Here is a 27,408-nt window from a genome sequence, read left to right as displayed (position 1 = left end):
ATGCCCCGTGGTTGTGCTAAATGCTGTCTCCCACTCGTCCCCTTCCCGGACACGCACCAGGTTGTACGCACTCCGGAGATCTAATTTCGTGAAGAAGTGCGCCCCATGCATTGATTCGATAACAGAGGAGATGAGGGGTAGAGGGTAACTATAGCGAATGGTAGTTTGATTAAGTGCACAGTAATCAATGCAAGGGCGCAGACCTCCGTCTTTCTTCTTCACAAAAAAATAACTTGAGGAGGCGGGCGAAGTGGAGGGACGTATGAACCCCTGGCGCAGGGACTCGGAGATGTATGTCTCCATAGCCTCCGTTTCAGCCTGCGACGGGATTTACATGACTCCTGGGAGGCACAGCGTCTAAACTGAGGTTTATCGCGCAATCCCCCGCCCGATGGGGTGGTAATTTGGTCGCCTGCGTTTTGGAACGTGTGTGCCAAGACAAGGTATTCAGGGGGAATGTGCACGGTGGAGGTAGTGTCTGGACTTTCCACCGTGGTTGCACCAACGGAAACAGCTAGACACCTACCCTAACACTCTCGCGACCACCCCGTGAGAACCCTCTGCGGCCATGAAAAGGTGGGGTCGTGTAGTGCGAGCCAGGGAAGACCCAACACAACAGGGAAATCAAGGGACTCAATAATATAAAGGATGATCGAAGACTGCCCGGAAGAGGCGAGCGAGCACGCCGTTGTTGTCCAACACGTCTCCTCCTTCACTCCAGACCACGTTGGCCCACTCCAGGGCTTTCCCCGAGAGGCAGGAGACGAGGGTGGACACCTTCTCCCGCTCCGAGGGAGCCGGACTGATGGTGGAAAAATAGAGGTCCAGCTGCAGGAGGAAACCCTGGCAGCGGGCCGCTGTCCCGTCGTATTCCCTCGGTCGAGATAGGTGAATACCTCTGGGCGCTGGGGTGTGGGTGGCTGGATCCGGTCGCTCAGCTGGTTCCGAAGGGTCGGGTCCTCTCATCACCAGGTGCTGGACAACCTGGAGAACCCGATCCATCGCTTCGCCCAAGCTGGCTAACATGTTGGAATGCTCCCAGACCCGCTCCATGACTCCAGGCATATTCCCCGCTCCTGCTTACTCCATGCTGTTGGGTGTGTGATTCTGTTGCGGGTGATTTGGACAGAGTCAGGCACAGGAGGGTAAATCACAGAATAAATGGTTTATTTCGGCAAATACAGCGGTACGCAGCAATGCGTAAAACACTAAAGTGCGGTATAACGGCACTGGAGAAAACTAAGCACACGGGTGAATATCCTGGCGATACAAATATATAAAGCTCCACCGAGCTATCGTCACCTCCACAATAAACATTCACACACAAAGACAAGGGGGCAGAGGGAACACTTATACAGGTACTGATGAGGGCATATGAACCAGGTGTGTGTAAAAACAAGACAAAACAAATAGAATGATGAGATGAGGAGCGGCAGCGGCTAGAAGGCCGGTGACGACGAACGGCGAAGCCTGCCCGAACAAGGAGAGGAGGCAGCATCAGAGGAAGTCGTGACACTCCATCTCATGGCAAGATGTGTAGAATTTCAGGAAATTAGCTGTAAAACTGCAGATGTTTCTCTCCGCCACATGGCAAAACAAGTAGAATTTCATGAAATTAGTTTAGTGTTATGGCTAGGGTTACTGCTGTAAGTACAATGTATTCCATTCTAGGGTTAGGATTAGTACTTTTATACTTTTATACTACTCCTCTTTGACCCAAGGTGCAGTAGCTCAGCTCTGGGAAGCTCCGGCTCAATGTAACCAACATTTCTTTGAATATAAAAGAAAGGTTACCATAAGGTCTTGTAGTTGGGGATGTGTTTGTATTATTTCTTAATTTCTGTGTGTGAAATGCTTGATTAATCAACTACAATAAAAACATGAACACTGAAAAAGTTTGGCAAGATACTGCCAGTCATTTCCGTATTTTATGACTGAAACCATGGGATCTGTGACCGAATGAGAGAGAGAGAGAGACACTCCCAGGTCATAAAAACCTAAGGGTTGATAAGGGGTCCAAAGGATGTTACATACCTGTGTTTACATTTGTGAGTGGGGTCCTTTCTCAATATATTTTTTTATTTTTTTACATTGAGTGTGAAGATGATGCTAAGATGCTAGGAATTAAAACCCTTTGCTTTTCAAGCACAGGTGTGTGTCGGAAATAAAAAAGAAATCACACAACTGAGATGGTTCAAACTAGATTGAGAATGCACTTGCAAATCATAAATCTACACTGAGTTTTTGAAGAACTCATTCAAAACTGTCAAGAGAATATGTGCTGTCACTAGTCAGTTACTTCTTCAGTGTTGGGGAAGCTACTCTGAAAATATAGTTTACTATGTTACCAGTTACTTCACACTGGAAGAAGTGTAGCTATGCTAAAGCTACCATTAAGAAAAACATAGCTTACTTAACTAAAGTTAATTTAAAAAAAGTTGTTCTACATCCAAACTACTTTGTAAAAAATTATCATATCTAAATCTGAAATGTCATAGACTACAAATTGCAAGAACAGATCACTCTGAAGTCAGATGTTAACAGAATGTGTAATTTAGCCTGTTAAAAACCAAAAGTGAGAATTAGGCACACAAAAAGTGTTTCAAGTGAGAATTAGGCATTGCATACAAGTTGTGTAGTTCCAGTAGTTCACTACACCACTACATGGCAAAAAAAAGTAATTAACTATTGAAAATTGCAACTTGAATTTAGTTAAACTACCACCAAGCTACTGCAATTACTAGCTGAACTAACTGTAGTTCAGCACAACAACAACACTGATCTTCTTCTCTCAGAACTGTTTTGCAGTAGTAAGATGGACGAGGGGAAGCCAGTCGAGGGAAAGGAAGACAACACCAAACTGCAGTATTACTACGATGAGGGGGCAGGCATCTGCTTTCCTTTCTTCTACAAAGGACTGGAAGGGAATGAGAACCGCTTCAACACAGACAGGAAGTGCATGGAGGCCTGCTCTGCCAAGTTTGACGAGCTCTACCCATCTGCAGGTAGGCTGCTACAGAGAGTGGGGAGAGAGAGCGGCTGCTGTATGGCGGCCATTTTGTTAGGTGTAGATTCAAAGAGGACTCTACGCCTACCAAACAGGAAGTCTATATGACAGATGCAAACTGTACAGTGTTGCATTGGTGTATTGGATTTTATAATAATGGTTAGTGATTCATGAACACATATTAGGACAAGATATTGACCAAACCATATAATAAGCAAAAAGACATAGCATACACAGCAATCTTTTAATCTGATTATTATGCTACACTACTCTCTCAAAATTATCCATCCATTTAAGGAAGAATTGTTGAGCTGTTCATAGAAGTTCATCAAACCCATTATTATCACTAATCTTTTCTCTCTGCTCTCTCAGACGCAGTGTGTGACCTTGTTGCTGATGCACTACTATAACGCAGAAGAGGGTAACTGCCATATCTTCATGCATGGGTCAGTTCACTATTTATTGTTGTGAAGACACTATTTCTTATCTCTCCCTCTATGTCTGAGGTAATGACAATATGCACCCAAAGATAACAACACATCATTTTCAATATAATGAACCTACAGATTTCTATATTTCTCTCTACTGCCATGTGTAAAGGCATGTTTCTGTATGAAATGTGTATGAAAATAGTTTGTAGACACTGAAGGGCATTTTAGACATTGAGGTGCAATTCCTCCTTACACTGCACAACAGACACTCCGCTGACTTCAATTGTTTTGACAGTTCTTCTTTAGTCCTCTAGAGGTCCTTCCTCCACCACTTAATTACAACTACAGTATATTACTGTATGTTTGTTTGTCCCTTTCATGTGAGACGTTCTTCTTCTGCAACCAAAGCAGGCCGGCCGGCTTGGTGGTGCTGTAGAGTCAGAAGCCAACCCAGATGAGAGTTCCACTAATGCAGGTACATCAATACCTTTTGTGCCATTTTTGTAGGGTTAATTATCTACAGTTTGAGATCATGTTGAACCTAACAAATGAGGTACTATCTTGATGATTCTCTTTGTAATGGACCTATATTTTCATTATGAAAGAGTTTATTTTGTATTTTTGTTTCTAACTGTCTGTTGTGTTTGCCCTTGTCTCAGGACTGATCATGGGTATTTTAGGAGGAATTGTGTTCGCCGTGGCAGTGATCTCTGCTATTGTACACTTCAACTGTGAGAGACGGAATCTAAAACAAAAATCCTGAAAATCACATTGTATGATTTTTAAGTAATTAATTTGCATTTTATTGCATGACATAAGTATTTGATCACCTACCAACCAGTAAGAATTCCGGCTCTCACAGACCTGTTAGTTTTTCTTTAAGAAGCACTCCTGTTCTCCACTCATTACCTGTATTAACTGCACCTGTTTGAACTCGTTACCTGTATAAAAGACACCTGTCCACACACTCAATCAAACAGACTCCAACCTCTCCACAATGGCCAAGACCAGAGAGCTGTGTAATGACATCAGGGTTAAAATTCTGGACCTGCACAAGGCTGGGATGGGCTACAGGACAATAGGCAAGCAGCTTGGTGAGAAGGCAACAACTGTTGGCGCAATTATTAGAAAATGGAAGAAGTTCAAGATGACGGTCAATCACCCTCGGTCTGGGGCTCCATGCAAGATCTCACCTCGTGGGGCATCAATGATCATGAGGAAGGTGAGGGATCAGCCCAGAACTACATGGCAGGACCTGGTCAATGTCCTGAAGAGAGCTGGGACCACAGTCTCAAAGAAAACCATTAGTAACACACTACGCCGTCATGGATTAAAATCCTGCAGTGCACGCAAGGTCCCCCAGCGCATGTCCCGTCTGAAGTTTGCCAATGACCATCTGGATGATCCAGAGGAGGAATGGGAGAAGGTCATGTGGTCTGATGAGACAAAAATAGAGCTTTTTGGTCTAAACTCCACTCGCCGTGTTTGGAGGAAGAAGAAGGATGAGTACAACCCCAAGAACACCATCCCAACCGTGAAGCATGGAGGTGGAAACATCATTCTTTGGGGATGCTTTTCTGCAAAGGGGACAGGACGACTGCACCGTATTGAGGGGAGGATGGATGGGGCCATGTATCGCGAGATCTTGGCCAACAACCTCCTTCCCTCAGTAAGAGCATTGAAGATGGGTCGTGGCTGGGTCTTCCAGCATGACAACGGCCCGAAACACACAGCCAGGGCAACTAAGGAGTGGCTCCGTAAGAAGCATCTCAAGGTCCTGGAGTGGCCTAGCCAGTCTCCAGACCTGAACCCAATAGAAAATCTTTGGAGGGAGCTGATAGTCCGTATTGCCCAGCGACAGCCCCGAAACCTGAAGGATCTGGAGAAGGTCTTTATGGAGGAGTGGGACTAAAATCCATGCTGCAGTGTGCAAACCTGGTCAAGACCTACAGGAAACGTATGATCTCTGTAATTGCAAACAAAGGTTTCTATAACAAATATTAAGTTCTGCTTTTCTGATGTATCAAATACTTATGTCATGCAATAAAATGCAAATTAATTACTTAAAGATCATACAATGTGATTTTCTGGATTTTTGTTTTAGATTCCGTCTCTCACAGTTGAAGTGTACCTATGATAAAAATGACAGACCTCTACATGCTTTGTAAGTAGGAAAACCTGCAAAATCGGCAGTGTATCAAATACTTGTTCTCCCCACTGTGTGTGTGTATATATATATATATATATATATTTATTTAAAAAAAAAATTCAACAGGCAATGACCCAACACACCTCCAGGCTGTGTAAGGGCTATTTGACCAAGAAGGAGAGTGCTGCATCAGATGACCTGGCCTCCACAATCCCCCGACCTCAACCCAATTGAGATGGTTTGGGATGAGTCGGACGGCAGAATGAAGGAAAAGCAGCCAACAAGTGCTAAGCATGTGTGGGAACTCCTTCAAGACTGTTGGAAAAGCATTCTAGGTGAAGCTGGTTGATAGAATGCCAAGAGTGTGCAAAGCTGTCATCAAGGCAATGGGTGGCTATTTAAAGAATCTCAAATAAAAAATATATTTTGATTTGTTTAACACTTTTGTGGTTATTACATGATGTGTTATTTCATCGTTTTTATGTTTTCACTATTATTCTACAATGTAAAAAATAGTGTCTATATTATACATACATTGTAAACTGTTCAACTCTCTTTTTCAAGAAAATCTACACACATATCCCTTTCATACACAGACCAAAATCCCACTAATTTACCATGCCTGCTTTTTTTATATCAGCTTTTGTGTATATCTGAAAGCGGTAGGGGGTTAAAAACCATGGTAAATTAAAAGCCACCTAAAGACCTAGTCATGATTCCTGCATTTTCACAGACCCTGTAACCAAAATACAGGTATCAGGTCTGTGTGAATGGTTCTCTGCTTTTTTACAGGTAAATTCATTAACCTTTCCATTGTTTAACACCTCCCTAACTTGAAATGAAAACAGCCCCCATGTTTTAACAACACCTCCCAATTTGCCAGTTACCCACTGATATCTATAAAAGGGGTATACCTGCAAGAAAGTGGTAAATAAGGCTCTGTTCGAAAGGGGGTCATATAAATATTGCCTTTTTTTACAGGTAATATACCGCATCGTATGTCTAAAATTTGTATTATTCATGTTCACATTACAATGTCATGTTTCAAATTCATTATTTTTCAAACAAACATTTGGTATGGACATTTTCTTGCAAATTATATGAAAAAGTCAACTGTTTGCCTCAGTTTGCTTCAGTGATTGTTTTTCTCCGTGAAATCTAAAAAAATACAATTTACGATTTTTGTGCTCCCAAAAATCCCTTGCAGATTATAGACAGATTAAACAAAATATGTACTTTAGGTCTCTAAATATACAAACACCGACAATATTCCCCAGCTCAAAGGTTTCATCGAGGCCCTGGTGGTGTGGTGGCCCATGTTTTAAAGTGTTTCTACCCCCCACTATGAACTGTTTCACTGAGCCTCATCCCCCAGCCATACAAGGTTCATTCTGCCTCAGTGGACAATTTCATTGCTTTGTCCTCAGTGACGTGCACACGATGGCAATTACTATGTACAAAATGGAGGTGACATAGACATTTTCGTTATATGAGAGAATATAGATTTTATATAATGTTGTTATGTAATGCTGTAAGCAGCTTTGGTCATACATGATTATCATCTATAAACATTTAATCTGGAAATATATCCAGATATTCTAACATGTTAACTCTACTGCCATGCAGTATGGTATCACATATAAACTACATGACTGCATTTGAGTAAATCTCAAATAATAAAAAAGTCACTTTTAATGCTGATGACTGACGCATGCGGAGCATGGGTGTGGAGAGGCAAGAGTTAACTTCTCTCTCTAATAAAAGGGAGGGGAGAGGGAACCCTTGCTTTGCAAGCCTTTTAATTTCAGTACTCCCCTGGGAATAGAGTAAACTCAACTCAGATACGCTGTGTGCACTGCTGTCATAGTGTTTTTATTGTATTTTTTACGGCACAACCCTGTCGTTTTTAGTATAGGTTGGATTTAAACGCCAGAAAAACACGGAAGTCAGTTGGTTTTATCAAGCTTCAGAATTGTCCAGTACATATAATATTCCACCCACGTTTTATTGAATAAACACGATTTAGAAAGACATGGAGGTGCTCCTCCACGATGATTTGGCAGCCTTGTCAGATTTGGATGAACAAAGTTTGTTGGAATCCCTGAGTCAACGGTTCAAACAAGATCGCATCTATGTAAGTAAAAATTGAGATTTATGTGCATGTGACTGCTGTGAAAAAGATACAAATATCCACGTAATGGGTGGACAAATTGGATCTGAACTATGATTAAATGTAACACTGATATTGTTTTGTTATTGTGATGAGGCCATTGCTGTGCTTCAGGTTATATCACTTTGACACTACAGTACAATCCCTGGAAAGTACAAACCCCCCCCCCCCCATATTCTACCACGTCACCCATGTGTACACGGGACTCTGCACTCTGTAAAAATCCCTGTAATTTCATGTATTTTATTCAGCAACAAATCCCAACCAATCAAATACCTCAACATACAGACAGAACAGATAGATTATCTAAATCTGTTTCAATTTATTTTATTGCTTGACACAGGCAGTACACATGTTGAAGGGTTGGGATCTATGAACAACACAAATATGCAGTCCAGTGGAGGCTGCTGAGGGGAGGATGGCTCATAATATTGGCCGGAATAGAGGGGATGGAATGGTATCAAACACTTTGATACCATTCCATTCACTCCATTCCAGCCATTGTACTCCATTCCAGCCATTATTATGAGCCGTCCTCCCCTCAGCAGCCTCCACTGATGCAGTCATATATCAACATGCCATTTTCATTCATGTCATTGTTGGCTGTCAGAACAAAGACCTTTGTGCAGTGACACTGGAGTGGTGTTTGTCTTTGAATGTACAGTACAGTACACATGAATTAATGACTGCTTCTAGAATAAATGAGGCCAAACAATCAGTCAGCCTCAGCTCTTCATAATACAATCTCCACAGTTTTGCTTATAGTTTAAAGAGTAGATTACGATAGAAATTGCCAGATTTCTTTTTTTAAAGATGTTTCCATTTCCAAGTAAGAAAAACAGGTTTACTCTGCTAATTTGTGAGGGAGGTTTCGTTAACAGTGGAGGCTAACAACATGAGTTCACTCCATGTGGCGATTGTGGACTACAGGAAAAAAAATAGGACTGAACACGCCCCCATTCTCATCGACGGGGCTGTAGTGGAACAGTTTGAGAGCTTCAAGTTCCTTGGTGTCCACATCACCAACAAACTATCATGGTCCAAACACACCAAGACAGTCGTGAAGAGGGCACGACAAAGCCTATTCCCCCTCAGGAGACTGAAAAGATTTGGCATGGGTCCTTAGATCCTCAAAAAGTTATACAGCTACACCATCGAGAGCATCCTGACTGGTTGCATCACCGCCTGGTATGGCAACTGCTCGGCCTCCGACCGCAAGGCACTACAGAGGGTAGTGCGTACAGCCCAGTACATCACTGGGGCAAAGCTTCCTGCCATCCAGGACCTCTATACCAGGTGGTGTCAGAGGAAGGCCCTAAAAATTGTCAGACTTCAGCCACCCTAGTCATAGACTGTTCTCTCTGCTGCCGCACGGCAAGCGGTACCGGAGCGCCAAGTCTAGGTCCAAAAGGCTTCTTAACAACTTCTACCCCCAAGCCATAAGACTCCTGAACAGCTAATCATGGCTACCCGGACTATTTGCATTGTCCCCCCCACCCCACCCCCTCTTTTACACTGCTGCTACTCTCTGTTTATTATCTATGCATAGTCACTTTAACTCTACCTACATGTACATATTACCTCAATTACCTCGACTAACCTAGGCCCCCGCACATTGACTCTGTACCGGTACCCCCTGTATATACAGTGAGGGGAAAAAAGCATTTGATCCCCTACTGATTTTGTACGTTTGCCAACTAACAAAGACATGATCAGTCTATAATTTTAATGGTAGGTTTATTTGAACAGTGAGAGACAGAATAACAACAACAAAATCCAGAAAAACGCATGTAAAAAATTGATTTGCATTTTAATGAGGGAAATGAGTATTTGACCCCTCTGCAAAACATGACTTAGTACTTGGTGGCATAACCCTTGTTGGCAATCACAGAGGTCAGACGTTTCTTGTAGTTGGCCACCAGGTTTGCACACATCTCAGGAGGGATTTTGTTCCACTCCTCTTTGCAGATCTTCTCCAAGTCATTAAGGTTTCGAGGCTGACGTTTGGCAACTCGAACCTTCAGCTCCCTCCATAGATTTTCTATGGGATTAAGGTCTGGAGACTGGCTAGGCCACTCCAGGACCTTAATGTGCTTCTTCTTGAGCCACTCCTTTGTTGCCTTGGCCGTGTGTTTTGGGTCATTGTCATGCTGGAATACCCATCCACGACCCATTTTCAATGCCCTGGCTGAGGGAAGGAGGTTCTCACCCAAGATTTGACGGTACATGGCCCCGTCCATCGTCCCTTTGATGCGGTGAAGTTGTCCTGTCCCCTTAGCAGAAAAACACCCCCAAAGCATAATGTTTCCGCCTCCATGTTTGACAGTGGGGATGGTGTTCTTGGGGTCATAGGCAGCATTCCTCCTCCTCCAAACACGGTGAGTTAAGTTGATGCCAAAGAGCTCGATTTTGGTCTCATCTGAACACAACACTTTCACCCAGTTCTCCTCTGAATCATTCAGATGTTCATTGGCAAACATCAGACGGCCCTGTATATGTGCTTTCTTGAGCAGGGGGACCTTGTGGGCGCTGCAGGATTTCAGTCCTTCACGGCGTAGTGTGTTACCAATTGTTTTCTTGGTGCCTATGGTCCCAGCTGCCTTGAGATCATTGACAAGATCCTCCCGTGTAGTTCTGGGCTGATTCCTCACCGTTCTCATGATCATTGCAACTCCACGAGGTGAGATCTTGCATGGAGCCCCAGGCCGAGGGAGATTGACAGTTATTTTGTGTTTCTTCCACTTGCGAATAATCGCACCAACTGTTGTCACCTTCTCACCAAGCTGCTTGGCGATGGTCTTGTAGCCCATTCCAGCCTTGTGTAGGTCTACAATCTTGTCCCTGACATCCTTGGAGAGCTTTTTGGTCTTGGCCATGGTGGAGAGTTTGGAATCTGATTGATTGATCGCTTCTGTGGACAGGTCTTTTATAAATAATAATAATAATATGCCATTTAGCAGACGCTTTTATCCAAAGCGACTTACAGTCATGTGTGCATACATTTTTACGCATGTAACAAGCTGATATTAGGAGCACTCCCTTTAAGAGTGTGCTGCTAATCTCAGCTCGTTACCTGTATAAAAGACACCTGGGAGCCAGAAATCTTTCTGATTGAGAGGGGGTTAAATACTTATTTCCCTCATTAAAATGCAAATCAATTTATAACATTTTTGACATGCGTTTTTCTGGATTTCGTTGTTGTTATTCTGTCTCTCACTGTTCAAATAAACCTACCATTAAAATTATAGACTGATCATTTCTTTGTCAGTGGGCAAACGTACAAAATCAGCAGGGGATCAAATACTTTTTTCCCTCACTGAAGCCTCCCTACTGTTATTTTATTTTACTGCTGCTCTTTAATTATTAATTATTTTATTTTTTACTTATCAATTTTTTACTCCACTTATTTTTCTTCTGCATTGTTGGTTAAGGGCTTGTAAGTAAGCATTTCACTGTAAGGTCTACACCTGTTGTTTTCGCCGCATGTGGCAAATAAAATTTGTTTTGATTCTGTTTGAAAAGAAAACACTTGTAAACCAGTTTAACCTCGTCATTGATGGTAAAATCTCTCACACTCTCTCTTTCTTCCCCTGCCTATCTCTACCAGACCTACATTGGGGACATCTTGGTGGCCATAAATCCATTTAAATATCTTCCTCTCTATGAGAAAGAGGTAAGTACTCCCACAAGACAAATAAGCATTCAGCTGTGCTGGCAGACTTAAAAGCTGCCCTAGCTATCCAATGACTCACTATGACCTGGCAAACATAAAAGTTGGCAAATCAAAATTAATACAGTCACTTCAACCCAGAATAGAACTTGTTTTCTTGGAATAGAACTGGACACTGAAACTGCATTGTTTTTTGGACTTTAGAAAAGCTCCACCAAGCACTTAAGCTTGCCTTACGGACTTAACCGACATAACTTACCAGTCATCTTTAGAAAAATCGACTAAACTGTTTGTTTGTAGACAGTAGCTTTAGAGATGTTCCTCATTGTATCTGTTCAGGTATCAGAGAGCTATAAGTACCATGAGAAGACCAAGCTACCTCCTCACATATTTGCTGTGGCAGACAGGGCCTACCAGTCCATGCTGGGACGGTTGGCCACAGGACCCCGAAACCAATGCATTGTGATCAGGTGAGTCCATTAACAGTCTACTGTAGTACTTTACTGAGCCAAGCTGCACTGCACCAGCCTGGTCACACATCCACTATAATAGTTGCTGGAAACATGTTGTAAAGGACAATGTGAACAAAAAATATCCATGCCAGCACAGTTCAGTTTGGGTTGGCACGATTGTGTCTAAAGGGTATAAGGATTCCTGAACACCACCCCAACAAACGGCAACAAACACCAGTGTCAGGTGTGTCTGCTTTGCTCAGGTCAGCGGTTCTCTTTTCTCTCACATTGACATGCCAGTCCCAGTCCAGCAGCAGTGCAGCTGCTTAGCTGTGTTAGCCTGTGTTTGTTGTGCCTGCAGACTAGCAGGCCCAGGCTTGCGTCATGTCAGCATGACCCTGCTGCTTCACACTGTAACAGTAAATAGGTCTTGTGTAGCCACCTGGTGAGAACAGTTTTCCTTGTCTGCCTCTGGTGACCTTCATCTAGCGTGGAATATGGCACCCTTTTATTGCAGAGGGAAGAAAATCATACACATCTCATTCCAAAATCATGGGCATTAATATGGAGTTGGTCCCCCCTTTGCTGCTATAGCAGCCTCCACTGTTCTTGGAAGGCTTTCCACTAGATGTTGGAACATTGCTGTGGGGACTTGCTTCCATTCAGCCACAAGAGCATTAGTGAGGTCGGGCACTGATGTTGGGCGATTAGGCCTGGCTCGCAGTCGGCGTTCCAATTCATCCCAAAGGTGTTCGATGGGGTTGAGGTCAGGGCTCTGTGCAGGCCAGTCAAGTTCTTCCACACCGATCTCGACAAACCATTTCTGTATGGACCTCGCTTTGTGTGCATGGGGGCATTGCCATGCTGAAACAGGAAAGGGCCTTCCCCAAACTGTTGTCAAAAAGTTGGAAGCACAGAATCATCTAGACCAGGGGTGGGCAAACCTTTTGGCTCAAGGGCCACATTGAGTTTTTGAAACCAAGTGAAGGGCCACATACTATATGCGTGACAAAATACGCCTTTACTCATTTTCACATTGACACGCAACTACGAGTGTACTGTAGGTGTACATATGCTTGCAGAACAATTCTACCCTTGTACCATCTCTACCCTTATTTTTTGTGAACACATTTACCACACATTTTTCACCAAATTGATATAATTTATAACATCACAGACACAGTCAAACACACACAGATCCTGCATCTCTACCCTTGTAAAGTACAATCAAACTTACAGTCACAATATGCAAACTTAAAAAAAAAAAAAAATATATATATATATTATATGATATGATATGATATGATATGACTGGAGACATGCAAAATGTAACAGCAAAAAAACAGCAAAAAAACTATTCTAAAATTTGAGTGAAACATATGGCAAGAGCATCCGTTTGGAATGGTCTGTTTTTTTAAAGCATATTAAGGAACAATTTTCATCTCCATTGTGAGCCATATTTACAGTTATCCAATCTCCTCAGCCTAAATCTGACGGATTAGTTATTACCTGTATCCAAGTGCATTGCTGGATAATTCTCACTGCATAACAGTCACCATGAAAAAGCATAATCCTTGCCTACTCCAGACCGTTATTCGAGTCTTAATGTGAACAATGGGTCTGGTCACCTCTCTTGGCAAGGGCATCAAAGTCTGGTGTCATCTTTGATGTAGGGATTCTCAGAACAGCTGACAAGTGGTCATTTGTTAAATTTGACCTGTGACGGGATTTGTTGTAATTCATGACTGAGAACGTTTGTTCGCACACATATGTGGACCCGAATAAAACAAACATCCTTTGGGTGTGCTTTTTAATGTTTGGAAACTTTGTTTCATTCAGTGAGCCATAGAACTGGTCTATTGTTGCTGTTTTGTACTTCTCCTTCAATGTCGATGAGCTCCAATTGTGTGTCTGGTGGTGCTTTCTCACTGTCGAAAGACAGGGGGCATGATACAAGCTCCAGCTCAGTCTCAATCTTGGTGAAGTCTGAGAAGCAGCGGGAAAACTCAGCATACAGGTCGATCAAAGTGCTACTGTATGTCTCAGTGCGGTACTGCGATGTGGGCGCCTTCAGTGTGGCCAGTGTTGGAAAATGAGCAAGAGACCGGCTTCTCATTTGTCTGGAGAACAACATAAGTTTGGCCTTGAATGCTTTCACGTTGGAATACAGTTCATGCACAAAAACACAATTTCCTTGCAGTTTCACATTTAGACCGTTCAGATGCCCCAATATGTCCACACCGAAAGCAAAGTCGCCCAGCCAGTCTGTGTCTTTCAACTCTGAGAAGTCATTAGCTTTACCAACCCTATCAAGGAACATACCTATCAAGGAACATACCTAATACTTTTCCCAGGCTTAGCCAGCGCACATTTGAATGGTACAACAAGTCCTGATGCTCTGCCTCTGTGTCATTGAGCAGCTGAATGAACTGATGATGGTTAAGCCCCCTTGCCCATATAAAGTTGACAAGTTTTACAATCACTTTGACAACATTTTCCAGCTTTAACACACTTATAGCATGCTTGCTTGAAAAATGACGATTGAGATTATATTCCTTAAAAACGGCAACACTTTCTTGCTGTCCATTCTTCTTTAAACACAAGACATTCAGAGTCCACTTTTCTCATTTTCTCAGCACTCATTTTTCACGTCAAAAGTCGTCAAGCAATGAAGTGGCTATGATGACTGAGCGCATTCTGAATCTGACTGTAAGCCCAAATACAGAGCACGCCGCTAGGCTACAGTGCCATCTATTGGAGGTTGTTTGTATATCATGAAATGAGTAATTTTAGGCCAAAAATCGTAACTAAAATATAATCATATTTAATACATTTAAAAAATGTATTGCGGGCCGGATTGAAGTGCCCGGCGGGCCGCGGGCCGTACTTTGCCTCCCCTTGATCTAGAATGGCATTGTATGCTGTAGCGTTATGATTTCCCTTCACTGGAACTAAGGGGCCTACCCCGAAATATGAAAAACAGCCCCAGACCATTATTCCTCCTCCACCAAACTTTACAGTTGGCACTATGCATTCGGGCAGGTATCGTTCTCCTGGCATCTGCCAAACCCAGATTCGTCTGTCAGACTGCCAGATGGTGAAGCGTGATTCATCACTCAAGAGAACGCGTTTCCGCTGCTCCGGAGTCCAATGGCGGTGGGCTTTACACCACTCCAGCTGATGCTTGGCATTGCGCATGGTGATCTTAGGCTTTTGTGTGTGCGGCTGCTCGGCCATGGAAACCCATTTCATGAAGCTCCCAACGAATAGTTATTGTGCTGACGTTGCTTCCAGAGGCATTTTGGAACTCTGTAGTGAGTGTTGCAACCGAGGACAGACAATTTTTTATGAGCTTCAGCACTCGGTGGTCCCGTTCTGTGAGCTTGTGTGGCCTACCACTTCGCAGCTGAGCCATTGTTGCGCCTAGAGATTTCCACTTCACAATAACAGCACATACAGTTGACCGGGGCAGCTCTAGCAGGGCATACATTTGACGAACTGACTTATTGGAAAGGTGGCATCCTATGACGGTGCCACATTGAAAGTCACAGAGCTCTTCAGTAAGGCCTAGGGTTGAATGGTGGAACCCGGTTACCGAGATTTACCGGGATTTACCGCCCAAAACCACTCTCTTTTCCCGGGATAAATAGCTACGAGAAACCGGTAAATGATAATAAATGTATTTATATGAACAGCATGGCGTGAAATGGAACTGTTAAATTATATGCAATGTCTAAATCTGGCTTCTCTACGGCCTCTGCATGATGAATCATCAAAGCTCAGAGTGGCAACAGACAGCCCATCTCAGTATGGAGCGCAGTTCACAATGCATCATGGTGACTTTATTTATTGTGACAGGTAGGCCTGCATTTGCTGCAGTATAGTCTATGCTACAGTAATATAATGACTGAATGCGCGTCTAATTTACCCATCTCTATCTGGCTTTCAGGGGTCACCTTATTTTTTTATTGTAAAGAGATTTTTTTTTAAATTGCAGCTGCAGAGTTTTAAAAACAGCCTGTCACTCGAATATTGTTGCTTTAATTCAGTGCACGCTTGAGCACTCTCTCGCAGTCGCTCTCTCTCCATCAACTCCATTCAAATTGAATCCAAAATAGATAATCCTGTTCTAGATTGCTATATAGGCCTATATATAGATGTCCTAGCCTACCTCTTTCAGGTAATAAATTCAATGCAGTATTTAGCTTATATTTAGCTAATTAATTATGGGTTATGCATAATAAGCTTCTAACTTACAGTATAGCCTCTGTCTCTTGCACAATACGCACGCACCTGTGCTCCGCAGGCCTCTCTCCTTAAAAAACGATCCTTAGCTCTTGGAGTCCCATGCAGGAAAAGCTAGACTAGAATAGCTTGCTGGACATAATGTTTGTTTTTTAGCATTTCTTATACCAATAGACTATTAGAAGAGGGACGCAAGCTCTTGTTTGCTGAATGTTAAATACAGCAGCCAATAGACCTCACAGGTAGTGTGAAAGAAGAGCGAACACGTGATGATCGTAGGGAATAGCAATTATTTATTCAGACCCATAGCCATTCAATCTTCGTGAAGAGAAGTGAAAGCCTTTTGCATCTAATGGTGAAGATAAGAGAAACAACTTATTTCATTTAACTGTTGAACGTGACGAAGGAATGAAGCAACAATAGAGGGAAAGAGGTAGGCTAATAACATTAGGGGAAATATTGTGAAAGGTATATATGCGTCACCCTACTAATTATACAAATAGGAAATATTATATTTCCAAATTAAAATCAAATTCGCTAGCCTATATTTGTAACTTTGTAGGCCGCATGTGCTGCACCAGAATTACATGTTCTCTTCTGCTTTATCATGGTTTGAACGATGTGCGTAATTCCAGTCCATATAAAACACTATAATACAATACAGTACAGTAATACAGTTCTCACTCAAAGATTAGCCTACTGGAGATGGTTTCATGTATTTACCCAAGAGAGCATATTGCTAGTTACATCTATGGGCTTTTATGCTTTTCTGTCGTGCGTAATATGCAGTAGCCTATATCATATGTGTATTGGATAACGGCACAATCATTTGGGCTTGGGCTCATTAAATGTCTTTAATGTAGGGCTCATAAAATGTATTTAATGTATGGCTCATCAGGCTCAGGTAGCATCAGGCTTGAATTTTCGATCAAAGCTCTAATCAAATCCAGACATGGGCCTATTTATATGCTTTATAATGCTTTTGAATGACACTTCCGGTTTTGGCGGGAAATACCGGTTTACCCGGGAGAAAATGTATTTATTCTTTGGATGGAACATTTGCAAAAATACCAGGAAAATATTCAACCCTAGTAAGGCCATTCTACTGACAATGTTTGTCTATGGAGATTGCATGGCGGTGTGCTCGATTTTATACACCTATCAGCAAAGGGTGTGGCTGAAATAGCATTTGAATGGGTGACCACATACTTTTGTATATATAGTGTATTTCTGTTTCATTCGCTCTCCTTTTCTTTCTTTCTCTCGCTCCCTCTCTCTCTCTGCAAATCCCCTCATCAGAGTATTTCTCATAACACCCTCTCCGCAGGAGTCCTATGTGGTATCCTAGATTTCTGTAGTTATCACAAAACAATCTCCTGGAAAAGATTTTTGAGCAGATTTGGGATCCATAATTACAATACCACTATAGCAATGGAGCATGGTCAGATCACTGCAGCCTGTGGTATCAAGCTACAGAGGTTTCCACTACAGTAATGTGGATCGCTCCGTAAGGAATGAACTTACACTGAAGGTCTGCCCCGGCATAAACCTACAGTAAACTGGATTCTCCTCAATGTGTTTAGCAGAAGTTTAGGAGTTTAACTGTAATGTAGTCCTGTCAATCATTCCAGTGGAGGATATTTTGTACTGTACTTTGCGGATGTTTGCTCTCCACTGCTGCAGGCTACAGCGTCTCCCTGTTTTTTTAAATGTAGGTGTAGGGATTTTAATATTGTAATTTCAAACACTTTGTCATTTCCATCAAAGTGAAACATATGCAACCTTTGTGTTAATGTTTATCATTTAAAATTTTTCAAAAGCCACTTTTTATCCCTTTTCTCTGAGATAAAATGTTCTTGAAATTTCATAACATACAACTTTAGACTGAAAAGTAACATCAGCAAACCGGACCATGGATTCTAGTATTGCAGACATCTACAGGATGTACACGGAGTGTACATAAAATTAGGAACACCTTTCTAATATTGAGTTGCACCCTCTTTTGCCCTCAGAACAGCCTCAATTCGTTGGGGTAAGGACTCTACAAGATGTCAAACGTTCCACAGGGATGCTGGCCCATGTTGACTCAATGCTTCTCACAGTTGTATCAAGTTGGTTGGATGTCCTTTGGGTGGTGGACCATTCTTGATACACACAGCAAACTGTTGAGCATGACAGGTTGATGGATAAACTTTTGTTGAAAACATATAGAACCTACAATAAAAGTGAGATGTTGCTCTGTTTTACATCCACAGAAGCTTGTGGATCCATCTGGAAAGAGGGGTGCTTATATGAATGGAAGGACTTGTGTACTTTTCCTGATCCATGCGGTTGTTGGTTGTATAGTATTTGGCCATTTGTTTTTTCAAGGGCATGCCTTCCCAGCAGCCTCCGCAGTGGTTGAATGGGGCCAGTCGTCCCGGGTTACAGCGCTGTCACTGATGAATGAGCTGGTCAGCCAGTCGGGGTGGGAGGGGCTGAATGAGGCCGATAGTTGCTTGCGGCAACAAGGAAAGAATGTGATTGACAACCTACTATACCATGATCTATGCAATGACAGGGAGAGAAAACACCCACCTAAATGCGTAGGTATACCCACACAATAGCATGTAAATAACACGTCTATTTTTAACAATGAGAAAGGGTCAGACAAAGGGGAGGTACGTCTCATAGGTAATATATCTATTAAATTACATGGGCGTTTGTCTTGCTTCATTGGAGGCCAATAAACATGCTATAGAGTTGCAATGGAGCCTAGATTCTGTAAATGGGGATAAGAAAGAAATTCATTCAACAGCCAGGCCTTATCAGTTCTCCCAGGATTTTGAACTATGAATGTTGTTATTGGACTTGCAGTTGGTGAATGTAGAGAGTTCTGAAGCAAACATCATGCAGAAAGTCAAGACTGATGGTATAATGGACTATAATGCACTGCTTTTTTTTTCTTCTATTAATTTGAGAAATTGATAAAAGGTCTATATTCAATGTCATACTACAGCCATAGCTCAAATGATACACTGCCAGTTATTTATAATGGACTCTTTTACTGTGTCCGTAGTGGGGAGAGTGGAGCAGGAAAGACTGAGAGCACTAAGCTGCTGCTCAGACATATCATGGAGCTGTGCAGAGCCAACTCTCAGCTGGAGCAACAGATACTACAGGTAAGACCGCATACCTACCCCAACATATGTCATGAAAGAAATCTGTCATTCTCATATTATCTAATGCTACCAGGGAGCAACAGATATTGCCAGTAAGATAGAGCTCTATTATATCTATAATAATGCTCACTTACACTGAGTATAGCAAACATTAGGAACAACTTCCTCAGAACAGCCAATTCGTCGGGACATGGACTCTACAAGGTGTCAAGTGTTCCACAGGGATGCTGGCCCATGTTGACTCCAATGCTTCCCACAGTTGTGTCAAGTTGGCTGGATGTCCTTTGGGTGGTGGACCATTCTTGATACTACACACAGGAAACTATTGAGCGTGAGAGACCCATCAGTGTTGCAGTTCTTGACACAAACCGATGCACCTGGCACCTACTACCATACCCCGTTCAAAGGCACTTAAATCTTTTGTCTTGCCCATTTACCCTCTGAATGGCACACATACACAATCCATGTCTCAATTGTCTCGAGGCTTAAAAATCCTTATTTAACCGGTCTCCTGCCCTTCATCTACACTGATTTGAAGTGGATTTAGCAAGTGACTTCAATAAGGGATCATAGCTTTCACCTGGATTCACCTGATCAGTCTATGTCATGGAAAGAGTTCTTCATGTTTTGTATACTCGTTGTATATCAGACAAATGACTAATAACAAATTGGGTTGGGTGCTGCAGGTATGGGAGACTGATACTGCAGCTAACAGAGTAGACTGATTTCGACACAACCCTTCTACCACACCTCAGGCTTGCTCTCATACCTCAATTTTAATCAACATGGAATGGAACATTCGTCTTATTGCCACTGCCTCAAGCATAGCTGAATGGGCGTTGGATGAAGTTACCCCTAGACACTGATCCAGTTTGTCAATTTACAGTGCATTCAGAAAGTAATCAGACCCCTTGACTTTTTCCACATTTTGTTACGTTACAGCCTTATTCTAAAATGGATAAAATAAAATCCTCAGCAATACCCCATAATGACGAAGCGAAAACAGGTTTTTAGAAATGTTTGCACATTTATTAATGAGACTCGAAATTGAGCTCAGGTGCATCCTTTTTCCATTGATCATCCTTGAGATGTTTCTACAACTTGATTGTAGCCCACCTGTGGTAAATTCTATTGACTGGACATTATTTAGAAAGGCTCACACCTGTCTATATAAGGTTCCACAGTTGACAGTGCATGTCAGAGCAAAAACCAAGCCATGAGGTCGAAGGAATTGTCCGAGGTGCTCCAAGACAGGATTATGTCGAGGCACAGATTTCGGGAAGGGTACCCAAAACATTTTTGCAGCATTGGAGGTCCCCAAGAACACAGTGGCCTCCATCATTCTTAAATGGAAGAAGTTTGGAACCACCAAGTCTCTTCCTAGAGCTGGCCGCCCGGCCAAACTGAGCAATCGGGGGAGAAGGGCCTTGGTCAGGGAGGTGACCAAGAACCCGATGGTCACTCTGACAGCGCTCTAGAGTTCTTCTGTGGAGATGGGAGAACCTTCCAGAAGGACAACCATCTCTACAGCACTCCACCAATCAGGCCTTTATGGTAGAGTGGCCAGACAAAAAGCCACACCTCATTAAAAGGCACATGCTAGCCGCTTGGAGTTTGCCAAAAGGCACCTAAAGACTCTCAGACCATGAGAAACAAGATTCTCTGGTCTGATGAAACCAAGATTGAGCTCTTTGGCCTGAATTTCAAGCGTCATGTCTGGAGGAAACCTGGCACCATCCCTACGGTGAAGCATGATGGTGGCAGCATCATGCTGTGGGGATGTTTTTCAGCGGCAAGGACTGGGAAGAGTAGTCAGGATCGAGGCAAAGATGAACGGAGCAAAGTACAGAGAGATCCTTGATGAAAACCTGCTCCAGAGCGCTCAGGACCTCAGACTGGGGAGAAGGTTCACCTTCCAACAGGACATTGACCCTAAGCACACAGCCAAGACAATGCAGAAGTGGCTTCGGGACAAGTATCTGAATGTCCTTGAGTGGCCCAGCCAGAGCCCGGACTTGAACCCGATCTAACATTTCTGGAGAGACCTGAAAATGGCTGTGCAGCAATGCTCCCCATCCAACCTGACAGAGCTTGATCGAGGATTTGCAGTGAAGAATGGGAGAAACTCCCCAAATACAGGTGTGCCAAGCTTGTAGCATCATACCCAAGAAGACTTGAGGCTGTAATCGCTGCCAAAGGTGTTTTCAACAAAGTATTGAGTAAAGGGTCTGAATACTTATGTAAATGTGATATTTACTTTTTTTTATTTATTATAAATTAGTAAAATATTCTAAAAACCTATTTTTGCTTTGTCATTATGGGGTATTGTGTGTAGATTAAGGGGGGGAAAAAACTATTTAATCAATTTTAGAATAAGGCTGTAATCTAACAAAATGTGGAAAAAGTCAAGGGGTCTGAATACTTTCCGAAGGCACTGTATATGCAGAGTGTGCAGCAACAGTAGCACTGGCACATGAAGAATGTGTGATCACACCTTGATGACATCACCACCTTGATACTCATTACTGTGTGCAGTTAAATACAGGGGTGGCCGGGGACTCGTGACCTGCTCATAACACTCATTCCAACGTCTGTGAGTCAGCCATTTCTGTGAGTCACAGAGTGGAAAACGGGACATTTATCGTCCTACTTTGTTCTTTTATGGTCCCACCTTCAGGTTGACATGGCTTTTATGTGAGAGAAACAATTACATGTAATGATTGCATTAAAGAAAGGGTCCGGCTTTTCTAAAAATAAATGCCTTGATTGTTATATTCCCATAGGTCTGCCCACTGCTTAGTCAGAAGATGTAGCAGTGATAAAGACATGTGTGTGTGTGTGTGTGTGTGTGTGTGTGTGTGTGTTCTAGAGGGTATAATAATCTCGAACAGGTTAGATTACCTGAGTCCCAGGGTTCACCATTCAGTTCCAACAAACAGAGCACACCATGCTCTATGCAGAGACCCACACTTGGGAAAATAACCAATTAGCATAGACCTCAATTCATTGCACACCTCTCGTAGGCACTAGTCTCGGGTTGCTTATTATTTGCCGCAGGCAAGACTCGGCAAGTTCAGTTGGCCCTAAGGCTGCGTTCACACACGCTGCCCAATTTAGACTTTTTTTTTCACTAATTGGTCTTTTGATCAATCAGATCAGCTCTGAAAAATATCTTATGTGAAAAGACCTGATGTGATTGGTCAAAAGACCAATTAGTGGAAAAAAATTCAGAATTGGGCTGCCTGTGTAAACGCAGCTTAAGTCAAAGACATAACTCAATAACACCAAACCATGTTTTTCTAGATGGACGTGATGAGACAACACAGTGGAGTATAAAGATTTGAACCCACCCATGGTAGCCCAGTCAAGAAATGCTACACATTTTGACAAACCATAGGACCTTTTCTTTGGATTGTGTATAGAAATGAAAGGAGGAAACCCTCGAAGTCAGAAGGAAATGAGGCACTATAGAGATCCCTAGATAAAACTGGACTGTCTTTTATCTGTCTTGTCTGGCCTGTATTAGCTCAAGGTTCGTTCCAAGGCTAAAGAAACAAACTCTGAATTCCCCTATTCCTCTACTATTATCTTATTCCTTTATATGAGAACATAAGTGGAAGAGCTGTGTAATTTCTCAATTTCAGCACAGTTGACTGTTTAGGCAGCTTGAGGTATAGGGGACAGGAGGGATGGTCTCTCTCTCTCGCTCTTCGCTGTTGTATCCCCTCATACAAAGTAATGTTCAGCAACGGATACTTTGAAATTATCATATAGCATCAATCAAACATTACTACCATAACCCGATCTAATGGCTACAGGATGATGGTTTTGGACTTTCATTCATCAAGGCCAAAGGTCATTATCTGCTTTGATGTGATTGATATTGGAGTAGTAGGCTGTAATGCTTCCCTTTGAAATGTCATAAGACACATTGAGGACGGTCCTTTTGAAATATGATAGTGACATAGTGCTGCGCTTGTTCTTACTGTAATACAGAATGGTATTCTGTATTGCAGTGGTTCCCAAACTTTTTAGCATTGTGAGACACCTAAAAGCTTTCAAACTTTCTCATGACCCGCCAAATAAATGAAACAATTTTTCTGGTTTTCTGCCACAACCCAAGAGAAACGTCCTTCCCACCATTTTGGAAACACAAATGAAATATCATAACACCATGGATGTTTTACTTTTTCCCGCTTGTGTTAAATCCTCTTGGTATTCCGACTGTGATGAGTATTATGGTAAACAGACGTGACCGATGTCTTTCTCTGGTCTCTCCTGTCTCACGGCTCGAGAAGCTCTCTGTGGGAGATGAGAAGAGATGTATTGAGACCGACAGTCTTGAGAAACTCTAGGAAGTGTGGGAAATTCTGCCAGCCTTTCTAGGGAATTGTATCACTGGGACTTGGTGGGAGTAATTGGCTGGCTCCTTGGCTATGAGCTAGGGTTTAGAGAAAGCCTGTGTTTGACAACACTTTATATTACACTGATGCTATTTCAGGGTACATACAGTATGGATGTGATTAGAGTAGATATGGAGTTGATTATCTTGTATGGCTTAAGTCAGTATTCTGTAATGTACTATGTCCATGTACATTCACTACTTATTCTCTTACAAAAAAGTGTTACAGCTGCATGTTCTCTCTCTAGTATTCTACACCTTTTTGGAACAGTGGAAAATGTAGTTTAACTGACCACTACTAGACAACATCCAGTAAGAATGGAAATATGCTTTGCAAGACATGGCCACATGTTCAAAGTCACTACTTTCTCTATGCCAGCAGTGTCTGCTGAGCAGAGCAGGGAGAACTGTGAGCGCCAGAGAGGGAGCAGTCAAAACAACATACAGTTGAAGTCAGAAGTTTACATACACCTTAGCCAAATACAGTGGGGGAAAAAAAGTATTTAGTCAGCCACCAATTGTGCAAGTTCTCCCACTTAAAAAGATGAGAGGCCTGTAATTTTCATCATAGGTACACGTCAACTATGACAGAAAATCACATTGTAGGATTTTTAATGAATTTATTTGCAAATTATGGTGGAAAATAAGTATTTGGTCACCTACAAACAAGCAAGATTTCTGGCTCTCACAGACCTGTAACTTCTTCTTTAAGAGGATCCTCTGTCCTCCACTCGTTACCTGTATTAATGGCACCTGTTTGAACTTGTTATCAGTATAAAAGACACCTGTCCACAACCTCAAACAGTCACACTCCAAACTCCACTATGGCCAAGACCAAAGAGCTGTCAAAGGACACCAGAAACAAAATTGTAGACCTGCACCAGGCTGGGAAGACTGAATCTGCAATAGGTAAGCAGCTTGGTTTGAAGAAATCAACTGTGGGAGCAATTATTAGGAAATGGAAGACATACAAGACCACTGATAATCTCCCTCGATCTGGGGCTCCACTCAAGATCTCACCCCGTGGGGTCAAAATGATCACAAGAACGGTGAGCAAAAATCCCAGAACCACACAGGGGGACCTAGTGAATGACCTGCAGAGAGCTGGGACCAAAGTAACAAAGCCTACCATCAGTAACACACTACGCCGCCAGGGACTCAAATCCTGCAGTGCCAGACGTGTCCCCCTGCTTAAGCCAGTACATGTCCAGGCCCGTCTGAAGTTTGCTAGAGTGCATTTGGATGATCCAGAAGAGGATTGGGAGAATATCATATGGTCAGATGAAGCCAAAATATAACTTTTTGGTAAAAACTCAACTCTTCGTGTTTGGAGGACAAAGAATGCTGAGTTGCATCCAAAGAACACCATACCTACTGTGAAGCATGGGGGTGGAAACATCATGCTTTGGGGCTGTTTTTCTGCAAAGGGACCAGGACGACTGATCCGTGTAAAGGAAAGAATGAATGGGGCCATGTATTGTGAGATTTTGAGTGAAAACCTCCTTCCATCACCAAGGGCATTGAAGATGAAACGTGGCTGGGTCTTTCAGCATGACAATGATCCCAAACACACCGCCGGGCAACGAAGGAGTGGCTTCGTAAAAAGCATTTCAAGGTCCTGGAGTGGCCTAGCCAGTCTCCAGATCTCAACCCCATAGAAAATCTTTGGAGGGAGTTGAAAGTCCGTGTTGCCCAGCGACAGCCCCAAAACATCACTGCTCTAGAAGAGATCTGCATGGAGGAATGGGCCAAAATACCAGCAACAGTGTGTGAAAACCTTGTGAAGACTTACAGAAAACGTTTGACCTGTATCATTGCCAACAAAGGGTATATAACAAAGTATTGAGAAACTTTTGTTATTGACCAAATACTTATTTTCCACCATAATTTGCAAATAAATTCATTAAAAATCCTACAATGTGATTTTCTGGATTTTTTTTCTCATTTTGTCTGTCATAGTTGACGTGTACCTATGATGAAAATTACAGGCCTCTCTCATCTTTTTAAGTGGGAGAACTTGCACAATTGGTGGCTGACTAAATACTTTCTTTCCCCACTGTACATTTAAACTCAGTTTTTCACAATTCCTGACATTTAATCCTACAACAAATCCCCTGTCTTAGGTCAGTTAGGATCACCACTTTATTTTAAGAATGCGAAATGTCAGAATAATAGTAGAGAGAATGATTTATTTTATTTCATTCATCACATTCCAAGTGGGTCAGAAGTTTACCTACACTCAATTAGTATTTGGTAGCATTGCCTTTAAATTGTTTAACTTGGGTCAAACGTTTCAGGTAGCCTTCCACAAATTTCCCACAATAAGTTGGGTGAATTTTGGCCCATTCCTCTTGACAGAGCTGGTGTAACTGAGTCAGGTTTGTAGGCCTCCTCGCTCGCACACGCTTTTTCAGTTCTGCCCACACATTTTCTATAGGATTGAGGTCAGGGCTTTGTGATGGCCACTCCAATACCTTGACTTTGTTGTCCTTAAGCCATTTTGCCACAACTTTGGAAGTATGCTTGGGGTCATTGTCCATTTGGAGACCCATTTGCGACCAAACTTTAACTTCCTGACTGATGTCTTGAGATGTTGCTTCAATATATCCATATAATTTTCCTTCCTCATGATGCCATCTATTTTGTGAAGTGCACCAGTCCCTCCTGCAGCAAAGCACACCCACAGCATGATGCTGCCATCCCCGTGCTTCACGGTTGGGATGGTGTTGTTCGGCTTGCAAGAAACCCCCTTTTTCCTCCAAACATTATGGTCATTATGGCCAAACAGTTATATTTTTCTTTCATCAGACCAGAGGACATATCTCCAAAAAGTATGATCTTTGTCCCCATGTGCAGTTGCAAACCGTAGTCTGGCTATTTATGTCGGTTTTGGAGCAGTGGCTTCTTCTTTGCTGAGCGGCCTTTCAGGTTATGTCGATATAGGACTTGTTTTGCTGTGGATATAGATACTTCTGTACCTGTTTCCTCCAGCATCTTCACAAGGTCCTTTGCTGCTGTTCTGGGATTGATTTGCACTTTTCGCACCAAAGTACGTTCATCTCTAGGAGACAGAACGCGTCTCCTTCCTGAGCAGTATGATGGCTACGTGGTCCCACGGTGTTTATACTTGTGTACTATTGTTTGTACAGATGAATGTGGTACCTTCAGGCGTTTGGAAATTGCTCCCAAGGATGAACCAGACTTGTGGAGGTCTACAATAATTTTTTTGAGGTCTTGGCTGATTTCTTTTGATTTTCCCATGATGTCAAGCAAAGAGGCACTGAGTTTGAAGGTATGCCTTGAAATACATCCACAGGTACACCTCCAATTGACTCAAATTATTTCAATTAGCCTATCAGAAGCTTCTAAAGCCATGACATAATTTTCTGGAATTTTCCAAACTGTTTAAAGGCACAGTCAACTTAGTGTTCTGACCCACTGGAATTGTGATACAGTGAATTATAAGTGAAATAATCTGTCTGTAAACAATTTTTGGAAAAATGACTTGTGTCATGCACAAAGTGCATGTCCTAACCGACTTGCCAAAACTATAGTTGGTTAAAAAGACATTTGTGGAGTGGTTGAAAAACAAGTTTTAATGACTCCAACCTAAGTGTATGTAAACTTCCTACTTCAACTGTATTTTCCAGACTTTCACATCTTCCATTTCCTCCTGCTGTTCTCTTGCGTTCTTCTGATGAGTTTAAGACTAACTTCGGTT

At 42.4% G+C, this 27,408-nt stretch overlaps 1 protein-coding gene across 1 annotated transcript in view; it reads left to right on the top strand.

Moving 5' to 3' along the window:
- Positions 1-7,359: 7,359 nt before the first annotated feature.
- LOC311128660 (myosin-IIIb-like) overlaps positions 7,360-27,408 on the top strand; it is a 48,514-nt gene continuing 28,465 nt past the window's right edge. Inside the window, exons 1-4 of the mRNA XM_084160857.1 lie at positions 7,360-7,721; positions 11,365-11,430; positions 11,767-11,897; positions 19,183-19,285. Of these exons, the coding sequence (XP_084016983.1) occupies positions 7,620-7,721; positions 11,365-11,430; positions 11,767-11,897; positions 19,183-19,285 (402 nt within the window). The 5' untranslated portion in view covers positions 7,360-7,619. The remainder of the gene's footprint in view (positions 7,722-11,364; positions 11,431-11,766; positions 11,898-19,182; positions 19,286-27,408) is intronic.

This window comes from Coregonus lavaretus (assembly GCF_964263955.1).
Source record: "Coregonus lavaretus genome assembly, chromosome: 4".
Lineage (NCBI taxonomy): Eukaryota > Metazoa > Chordata > Actinopteri > Salmoniformes > Salmonidae > Coregonus > Coregonus lavaretus.
This window is presented reverse-complemented; position numbering and strand designations above follow the sequence as displayed.